Consider the following 10,566-nt stretch of genomic DNA (forward strand, 5'->3'; position numbering starts at 1 on the left):
TATCCCCGCTTACAGGAGATCTGCCGGGACAGTGGGGCTGTGTATCCCAGAGCACGGAATCTGTCGGGAGAGGAGAGAGCTATAACGAGAGCGAGATCCAGCCCCGGAAAGGTGTCGGGGCCATCGAGGCTGCACCCCTAAACTGAGTGGGGGACTCGGGGAGAAAAGAACTGAGGGCAGGTTTATTCGGGATTCCCTCCCAGCCTAGATCTCTTCCACCCTGAGCCCCCGTCGCCATAAACCCTGTTGTGGGGCCCAGCCTAGATCTCTTCCACCCTGAGCCCCCGTTGCCATAGACCCTGTTGTGGGGCGATTATTTCCCTACCCAGACTCCCAGGCTCTGAGATTCCACTTTCAAGATCCCGAATCCTATCACTTGATTTCTGCCTCCCATCTCTCCCGTCCTCCTCAGCATCTCGGCACTCCATTATCCCATTTCTTGGACTGGTCTGTGACTCGGACAGTTAACAAATATATAGGTGTCTGCCTTCTAGGGACTTCCAATCTCCTAGAAGAGTTAACACAAGGATGAAGAGAACTAATCCAATAACGAATCCAAGATTATAAGACAGATGCCAAGCTCTCTAATCAAAGAAGAGGTAGGTGCTCTCTGCTCAGATGGGGTTGGGGTGGTCCAGGGAGGTGTCCCACAGGTGAGCCCTGAGTCATGCACTGAAAGACCAAGGCGGACAGGATTGTGGAACAACAAAAGAAGGAAGGATATTGGGGAAAGGGAGTCACAGAGCAAAGGTTAGGGGATGGAGCATGGAGCAGAGGGACAGGACTATGCAGGCCACTTAGCAGAGCATCTCAAGGGCCAACTGCAGGCCAGGGGAAGCGATGGTAAGTCATGGCAGGGACGTGCTTGGACCTGGGCTTTAGGAAGGTACCTGGTAGTTTATGCAGGAAATATCTTCCCGAGGTGAGGAAAAGAGAATAAAAGAAGGAAGAGCTGCTGATCAGGAGGTCATTGTCAGGTTAATGAAGTGACCGAGTCCCCAGGCCTCTCTTTCCTGTGGCTTTCCTGCCCCCCTACCTATTCTATGCCTCGGGCCTCCAAGGCTCACATTTTCCATTCCCAATCTGATTTTAGGGAAAGAACAGATGAACCTCTTCCACAAAGGAGTCAGTGACTGAAATGACTGGCTATGGGACCCTCCCACATAGTGACATTTTGACAGGGTTTCAATGCCTTCAAAGGAATGAAGTCCTAATAATGGGATGTCAGGCCTTGGTGAAGGGTCCAGAGCCTGACTTGGAGAGGCTGAAATCATTGTAGGCCATAGGAAAGATGCTGCCCACCACTTGAGGGCTCAGTACTTAGAGGTCTGTTCTCCTTGGGCCTTACTACCAGAATCTTTTTCAGACAACATCCTAGCATGTGGAAACAGTCATGTGTCTATGGGGGCTTAATGATAGGTTTGGGCCAACAAAGTTAAAATTAAAGACAGACAGAGATAATGACAATTCCTGTGTGTCTGTGATTCTATATGCCACTCCACATTTGGGCATTTGGGTCTCTGTCTGTGACTGTGGGGGGCATAAAGTGTGCTTTTGTGTCCATCCATGTGTAATGGACTTTGTGTCTAATGTTGTTCATCAGTGCCCGTGTTTGCCTGTAACTCTGTCTGTGACTAGGCTTGTGTATGTCTGTATGTAGAAGAAACTGCTGGGCTGGTTGGTGACTGTTTCCCCAGGCAGGCCCACTTTCTGTGGGAGCCTGTAACTGAGTAACCACGAGGCAGATTGTGTCTGTCTGCAATTGTGTATCTATCTGATTGTGTGTTTGAGATACATGATGGTGACTGAAACTCTTCCTCAGAATTTGCCTTTCTTGAGAAAATTTCCAAGATTTTCCCTGGCATGTACTGGTATGAATTGGGGCAGAAATGAGGATTTTTCAACCAAAGCTGATATCTAGTATGTTTGGTTTAGTTTGTGCCACGGTGGGGGATTGGGGGTGGGTGGGTGTTGTTATTATTGTTATTCATTCTTCATTCTCTAAGAGGACCAATGGGGCAGGTGAGACATAGAGTGGTAGACATAACAAATGATTTCAGTGCTTGTCTGCCTTGAAGACCAGAACAACAATTCAACCTAAATTAAGCACCTACTAAGTGCTCACCCTCTTTGGGACAGAGGAAATTAAGAAATATATAGTTGGGGCAGCTAGGTAGCGCAGTGGATAGAGCACTGGCCCTGGATTCAGGAGGACCTGAGTTCAAATACGACCTTAGACACTTGATACTTACTAGCTGCGTGACCCTGGACAAGTCACAACCCCAATTGCTTCACCAAAAAAAAAAAAAAAAAGAAAAAAGAAAACAGAAATATATAGTCCTTGCTCTTTTTTTCTTTTCTTTTCGGGGCAATGAGGGTTAAGTGACTTGCCCAGGGTCACACAGCTAGTGTCAAGTGTTTGAGGTTGGATTTGAACTCAGGTCCTCCCGAATCCAGGGCCGGTGCTTTATTCACAGCACCACCTAGCTGCCCTAGTTCTTGCTCCTAAGGAGGCTATGTTTTATTTTGGGGGACACAACATGAACACAAATACTTATAGTACAAGGGAAATGGGAGAACAAGGCAGAATCACAGAAGGTTTCAAAGAGGAAGTGGCACCTCAGTTGAGTATTGAAGGAATTCAAGCTTTTAGGGCCATGAGACTGAAGAGGGAGGGCCTCCCAGGTGTGCCTCAAGTGAATAAATATTCAGAGGCAAGATTTGGAGTATGTAAATAGGGAACTGACTGTAGTCCGGTTTGTTGAGAACTGATAATTTGTAAAGGGGAGTTCTACGAAATAAAGCTGCAAAGTCAAGTGGGAGGGGTAGTTAGGTGGCTTAATGGATAAAGCACCAGCCCTAGATTAAGGAAGACCTGAGTTGAAATCCAGCCTCAGACACTTGACACTAGCTGTGTGACCTTGGGCAAGTCACTTAATCCTCATTGTTTTGCCCCCCCCCCAAAAAAGAAAAAAGTCAAGTGGGAGCCAGATTGGGGAGGGTTTTGTCAATAGAGATGACCAGCAAGGGATTATAAGGGCTAGAACAAGGATAGTGGCTGTGTGAGGGGAGGGAGCCAAAGGGTCATGGCCCTCTAACCCTAGGTCTTCTACCAGTGCTGCAAAGTATATGCATTGGCAAACACACTTGCACTTTTATGTTATGACAAATATGCCTACGCATGTATGCATGCTCCGCAGGCCTGTAGTCATGGGGATGAGAAACATCTTTGTATGTGTTCATGCCAGGGCATGGGCGTGGGCTTGGCTGAGACGGGATGTGCTCATATTCGTGTCAGTGTCTGTATCGCGGACTGTGAAAGTCAGTATTTCTGTGTGTGTGTGTGTGTGTGTGTGTGTGTGTGTGTGTGTGTGTGTGTGTGTGTGTGAGAGAGAGAGAGAGAGAGAGAGAGAGAGAAAGAATGTGAGTCAGGATGTCCTGTTAAATGTGTGTATGGGAATAAAGGCAGGTATGAGCCTGCCTCTGATGGAGCACACACAGTCACGCACAGATTAAGTAGATGTGTGTGTGTACATGTGTATGTATGTGTGTGCGCATGTGTGCACACATGTGTGCACATGTGTGTGTGTGCATGTCCAGGGTTGGCAGGGCAGGCTGATTTATGAGGAACTAGACATCAGGGTATGATCACCGGCTCAGCATCCCCAGACACTGTTTCTGTGCAAGAGCTGTCAGAATGCCAGGACCAAGAGATTGGAAACATCAGTGATGCTGGACAAGGCTTGGGGATGATCAGCAGGGCTGCATCAGCTCCTTCCAAAGGGAATTGGTGGGAGTCTAAAGTGGAAACCTAACCTGGAACCCGGGGTCTTCTTTCTCTGCCTCCCAAAATGAATTCTGGGCCTTGGGCCAGTCAGAATAGGGAGGTTTTTTGAGAGCCATACAAGAGACCTTAGAGAACATCTTGTCTGACTCTTGAATTTACAGACAGTGAAACTGAGGCCTAGGGAGGGAAGTACATTGCTCTAGTCACACAGCTAGTAAATAGGGGCTGCGGGTGGCTCTCCAGACTTCTGTTTAGGTTGCCATGTGGTGGGGATTGAGTAGAGGGATGGAGGTGGAGGCAGTTGTAACGATAAAGATTCAGGATGGAGATAGGATCAGGTCAGGAAGAGATGGGATTGCCAGGGCCCGGGGAGAGATGAAGGCTGGAGGAGATGGATCTAGGAGGCTCTTCTCTGCTACCCCTAAAGGGAAGAGTACCTGAGACTGGGGAGCCCTTCTCCAAAGCCAGCTCCGCCAGGATACTCCTAGATATTTGGGTCCCATCTTCTTGGTCCCTCCTCTCTGGCCCAGCTTTTTCTGTATGTCACACACTCTTTTCAGATTCCCAATCCGAACCAAGGATATGTCTGGGTGGTCTTGCTTCTCTCTTCCTTCCTAGGGCTTCTGGAACTTGGAGGGGGGAGGAGAAGAGAGGGGAAGGTTGAGGGAGAGAGTGGGGCAAGCAAGAAGGCTAATTTAAGAGGGCGAGGAGCCAGCCCAAATGCCACGGTAGGTGGTGTCTGGCTCTCATCCAGTCCTACACCCCACGCCTGGCTTCCTGTGTCTCCCCAGGGCCCAGGATAATAGAATATCAGAGCTGGAAGGGACCTTAGAAATAAATGGTCTAGTGCAAGCCCTTCATTTAGCAAAGTAGGAAAAATAGACTGGTCTGCAAGGACACCCAGGGACAGAGAGACAAGGAAGGGCTGGGGGCCTGGCTCTACTCCCCAAAGGGAGCTTCTTCCCCTTCTCAACTAGGACCCAGGGTTCCCATTCCCTTGTCCCCCTGTCATTATTCCCTTTTCTAAACCAGGTAGGCTTCTCTTCTTCCACCCCTCTCAGCATTCAGGCTTCTGTTTTTTACTTCCTATCCAGCTGGGCCTGAGCCCCCGTCCCTCTAGGAGCCCAGTCCCCCCCACCACCACCACCACTGATCCGCCCCTGTTCAACTCTTCCACTCCCTGGCCCTGGGGCCCTGGTAACCAGAGCCAGGCTCCAGCCGGCTTTTCCGGTTGGAGGTGGCACTGGGTTGGAGGTGGCACCCCCCATGGGGTGGGGGTGGAGGTACGCAGCTTCAGTCCCACCCCTGGAAAGGCCACAGCGAGAATTCAGAGTCTGGGAGGCAGGAGTTTCCCAAGCTACTTCAGTCCTTAAGGCAGTTTGTGGCATTAGTTGGGGAGAATTAGTTAGGAGTCTGGAGTTTCCTGGGAGTGAGATGAGTAATTGAACGGAGAGTCGGCTGCTTGGGTCCCAGGGAGGGAGTGGTGTTTGGCTAAAGCCTAGTCTGCTCCCTGATTCTGGGAGGAAAGGAAGGAATAGGGGGTGGGGAAGAGGTGTTCTCAGGCTGGAGTCTGAGAATGTGAGGTAGTTAGGAATTGAAGATTAGGATTGACGAGGGGGAAGGGTCTGAGAAGGCATCAGGATCTAGAAGGGGGATCTCGGGGGTCCAAGGAATGCCTTGGTCTTTTCCCTCCCTCTGGGGCCCCTGGTTTACTTTCTGGCTGCCCCATTTCCCAGCAGCAGTGTAGTGTAATTAAAGCACCAGTCAGAAACACTGAGTTTTAATCCTGGTTTTGCCACTAAAACAACACAGTATCTTGGGCAAGTCCTTTCCTTGTTCCGAGCCTCTGTTTCCTCCTCTGTAAAATGACCTTTAGGGTCCTTTTCAATTCTGACATTCTGTAATTCCTCCAGAGGCAGAATGATCCCTGTGGCTGAATTCAAGCAATTCACAGAGCAGCAGCCGGCATTCAAAGTGCTGAAGCCGTGGTGGGATGTGCTAGCTGAATATGTCACGGTGGCCATGCTCATGATCGGGGTCTTTGGCTGTACCCTGCAGGTGAGGAGGATCCAGAGCCCTCTGGACAGACCATGAAAAGAGACTGTAAAACCCCAGAATTGGGCAGGGGGTTGGCCTAGGTGGAAGGGAGAAAGGATTCCTACTGGGGAGAAAGAAGGAACAGACACACAGCCGCCAAAGCCAAGGCAGCGTAAGGTGGCATTGAAGAGGTGAGACAAGATGATCTCTGCCATTCTTTCTGAGTATGTGATTCTCCTAGAGGCCAGGACCCTAACCTGGGCCAGTGCGAAGACTTGGCAAACCCTTCTGTGATCAGGATGAGTGTCAGCAGTCCAGCAATTCATTAAATTTATGGACCACTTTAATTGGATATTTTGTAAAATCCTTGAAGCGAGAGCCAAGAGTGGGAGGGACTATATTTACAGTATGAGAAACTGAGGCTCAGAGTCATCCTGGCCACCAAGGCAAGACTAAATGCCAGGTTCTTCCCATCAGCCTCTCTAGGCATTTTTATCTTTTCTTTTCCCATCTCCCCTATCCCCAGGTGACTCAGGACAAGATCATATGTCTACCTAGCCACGTCCCCCGGGAAAATCTATCAGAGACCCCATGTGGGCAGCTGCCCCGGGGAGTCTCTGAGGATACAGAAGACCTTCGGGAGCTCAGTGGCCTCAAGAACAACCTGGACTTACAACAGTACAGCTTTATCAACCAGCTCTGCTATGAGACTGCGCTCCACTGGTACGCCAAGTACTTCCCCTACCTGGTCGTCATCCATACTCTCATCTTCATGGTCTGCACGAGTTTCTGGTTCAAATTCCCTGGAACCAGCTCCAAGATAGAGCACTTCATTTCCATCCTGGGCAAATGCTTTGACTCACCGTGGACAACTCGGGCCCTGTCCGAGGTTTCTGGTGAGAACCACAAGGGTACCTCAGGACGGGTAGCAGCCACAGCCATAGTTGGGTCAGGAAAGGCAGGGGAGTCAGAGAAGGTGGTGACAGAGCCAGAGAAGGTGGTGACGGAACCGCCGGCTGTGACCCTCCTGGACAAAAAAGAGGGGGAGCAGGCCAAGGCCCTGTTTGAGAAGGTGAAGAAGTTCCGTGTGCACGTGGAAGAGGGTGATATCTTATATACCATGTACATCCGCCAGACGGTCCTCAAGGTGTGCAAGTTTCTGGCCATCCTGATCTATAACGTCATCTATGTGGAGAAGATTAGCTTCCTGGTAGCCTGCCAGGTGGAAACAGCAGAAGTCACGGGCTATGCCAGCTTCTGCTGTAACCACACCAAGGCTCACCTCTTTGCCAAGCTGGCCTTCTGCTACATCTCCTTCGTGTGCGTCTACGGCCTCACCTGCCTCTACACTCTCTACTGGCTCTTCCACCGGCCCCTCAAGGAGTATTCTTTCTCTTCCGTGAGGGAAGAGACCGGAATGGGGGACATTCCTGATGTCAAGAATGACTTTGCCTTCATGCTCCATCTCATTGACCAATATGACTCACTTTATTCTAAACGTTTTGCTGTCTTCCTCTCCGAGGTCAGTGAAAGCCGGCTCAAGCAACTCAACCTCAACCACGAATGGACACCTGAGAAGCTGCGGCAGAAGCTCCAGCGCAATGGGCGAGGGCGGCTTGAGCTGGCACTGTGCATGCTGCCCGGGCTGCCCGATACGGTCTTTGAGCTGAGTGAGACGGAGGCTCTCAAGCTGGAGGCCATCTGTGACATCACCTTCCCTCCAAGCCTCTCCCAGCTGGTCCACCTGGAAGAGCTCAGCCTGCTCCACTCCCCTGCCAAACTCCCCTTCTCCTCCTTCATTTTCTTGAGGGACCGACTCAAGGTGGTACGGGTGAAGTGCGAGGAGTTGCGTGAAGTGCCCCTGTGGGTGTTTGGACTCCGGAGCCTGGAAGAACTCCATCTCGAGGGCCTTTTCCCCGCAGAACTGAGCCGGGCGGCTAACCTGGAGAGCCTCAAAGAGCTGAAGCTACTTAAGAGCCTCTCCCTGAGAAGCAATGCAGGCAAAGTGCCCCCCAGTGTGACTGACGTGGCTGGTCACCTGCAGCGGCTCAGCATCCACAACGATGGGGCCCGGCTGCTGACCCTCAATGGGCTGAAGAAGCTCACGGCCCTGAGGGAGTTAGAGCTGGTGGGCTGTGGGCTGGAGAGGATACCCCACGCTGTCTTCAGCTTGACCGCTCTACAGGATCTCGACCTGAAGGATAACCACCTCCGTTCCATTGAGGAGATCCTGAGTTTTCAGCACTGCCGCAAGCTGGTCACCCTCAAGTTGTGGCACAACCAGATCGCCTATGTCCCAGAACACATCCGCAAACTGAAGGCTTTGGAGCAGCTGTACCTCAGTCACAACAAGTTGGAGACCCTGCCTCCCCAGCTCTGTTTCTGCACCAACCTCCGCCTGCTTGACATTTCTCACAATGGCCTGCGCTCCTTGCCCCAAGAGGTGAGCATCCTCCAAAACTTGCAGCATCTTGCGCTTTCCTACAATGCCCTGGAAGGGCTCCCGGATGAACTCTTCTTCTGCCAAAAACTGAGGACACTGCTGTTGGGTTATAATAACCTAAGGCAGCTCTCACCTCGAGTGGCTGCCCTGCAGGCCCTCAGCCGGCTAGAACTCAAGGGGAACCGGCTAGAGGCTTTACCTGAAGAACTTGGCAACTGTGGGGGGCTCAAAAAATCAGGGCTGCTGGTGGAGGAGGCTCTGTATGAGGGACTGCCTGCTGAAGTGCGGGAGAAGATGGAGGAGGAGTAAGAAGGGTCCCTAGGGATTTCATCAGCTTGGGAGACCTCACTTGGAGAGGCTAAGACTAGGGAGGGGGACACACCATGGGAAGAAAAGGCAGAAACCAAAGGTGGGGCTTGAAGGAAGCCCTTAGACCAGTTAAGATTTTGGAATAGGGGTGGAGCTCCTCATGGTGGGATTAGTTTAATCCTGGAATCCAGAGACAGCCACACCTGTCTCTTTTGGCAGGTTTTCCCCCTCCAGTCTGAGGTTGGAGTCAGCCCAGTTTACTGGGCTGGGCTAGGATGGGTATCCTTCCTTTATTCTTATTCACTGAATCATTTGTCTTTATTTTGAGCCCTCAACCGTGAGAAAAAAAGAGGAGGTTGTTGAAAAGAGTGAAAAGCCACACTCCGGAGGGATCATGAATATTCCACCACCTCAGTATCTGACATTCATTCCCAGGAGATTAGGGCCTGTTTCCCAAATCCTGAATCCAATCCCTTATTTATAAACCTGTTCATTATAAACACTTTTTGAAGGATTTGGGGAATTAGATTTTTTTTTTGAAGTTGAGAAGCTGGAAGCTCCCTGAAGATAGTGCAGTTAGTTACCCCTTCCACATCATGAATTGGGGTTTCTATGTATCAAGGGTATGGAAACTGAATGGGAATTTGGGGGGAGTTTTGCAGAAGCCAAAGATGACACTTGAAGGCCAGCAGATGACACAGAGCCTATGACCAAATACTTCACCCAAATTTTACAATAAGATACTATAAACACCCCATTCAAAAAAAAAAATTAGACTTCTCTGGTGCAAAAGGAGGGCCAAAAAATTGTACTCAATTTTCCAGATTGCAATGGTGCTGCCCCCTAACCTGCTTCGATACAGAAGGGATAATTGAATCTTTTGTAGGCTCGGTGCAGAGTCAAGCACATGCTTAATAAACGTCAAACAGAAAACTGATTGCTACACTAATTTCTGGTGCTTTTTTACCCTACTCAGCCCATATTGTTTTCTCTCCCACACAGGTCCCTCTCTCACATCCCCAAATTCACTTATCCCCTATACTCCCAACAAGGAACCGTTATGCCTGACCTATCATCTATTCCAATGTGTATCATTAATAAAACGCCCTCTGCAACATCCCTGGCATAAGGTTGTCCAGCTTTTTTTTTTTTTTTTTTGCAGGGCAATGAGGGTTAAGTGACTCACCCAGGGTCACACAGCTAGTAAGTGTCAAGTGTCTGAGGCCAAATTTGAACTCAGATCCTCCTGAATCCAGGGTCGCTGCTTTATTCACTGTGCCACCTAGCTGCCCCCCCTCCCCCGTCCAGCTTTTTAAAAGACCTTTTATGTCAGGAAATTCACTACCTTCTGAGGCAACCAAGTCCATTTCTTTTTGGACAACATTAATTGTTAGGAAGTTGTTATAGTGGACTAAAATCTGCTTCCATGTCACGATAATTTCCACTAATTTGTCCCAGTTTTTCTTTTGAAACTCAAGCAGCATAAGCATACCCCTTCTACAAGACAATCTTCCATTTATTTAAAGAGAGTGGCTAGTTGATTTCTTTTGACACATTCTTGTATGATTTCATGATCCCTCTCAACTCTACTTGCCTTCTCTGGATGTGTCAAAAATGTGAAGCATAGTACTTACAACAATCAGATTTAGTCTGACCAGGGGCTAGGTGGGGTAGTGGATAAAGCATTGGTCCTGGATTCAGGAGGACCTGAGTTCAAATCCAGCCTCAGACACTTGACACTTACTAGCTGTGTGACCTTGGGCAAGTCACTTGGCCCTCATTGCCCCACCCCACCCCCCAAATTTTTTTAGTCTGACCAGGATGTGGCATTATATTTAGAGATGAAAGAGACCTTCAAGGTCATTTTAGTACTTCTTCCTCATTTTACAGTTTAAGGCAACTGAGGATCAGAGAGGTAAGTGACTTGTATAAGATTAAACATCTAGTAAGCTGAATTTGAACCTAGGTCCTCTGACTGCAAATCCAGCTC

General features: G+C 49.6%; 1 protein-coding gene across 1 annotated transcript; it reads left to right on the top strand.

Annotated features, from left to right (window-relative positions):
- The first annotated feature begins 508 nt into the window (after positions 1-508).
- On the top strand, positions 509-9,148 carry LRRC8E (leucine rich repeat containing 8 VRAC subunit E). Its single transcript, XM_043978770.1, has 3 exons — positions 509-599; positions 5,701-5,845; positions 6,351-9,148. Exons 2-3 carry the CDS (start codon positions 5,708-5,710, stop codon positions 8,574-8,576), a joined length of 2,364 nt encoding a protein of 787 aa, XP_043834705.1. The 5' UTR covers positions 509-599; positions 5,701-5,707; the 3' UTR covers positions 8,577-9,148.
- Positions 9,149-10,566: the final 1,418 nt, after the last annotated feature.

The sequence above is a fragment of the Dromiciops gliroides genome, chromosome 1 (genome assembly GCF_019393635.1).
Source record: "Dromiciops gliroides isolate mDroGli1 chromosome 1, mDroGli1.pri, whole genome shotgun sequence".
In the NCBI taxonomy this organism is placed as follows: Eukaryota; Metazoa; Chordata; class Mammalia; order Microbiotheria; family Microbiotheriidae; genus Dromiciops; species Dromiciops gliroides.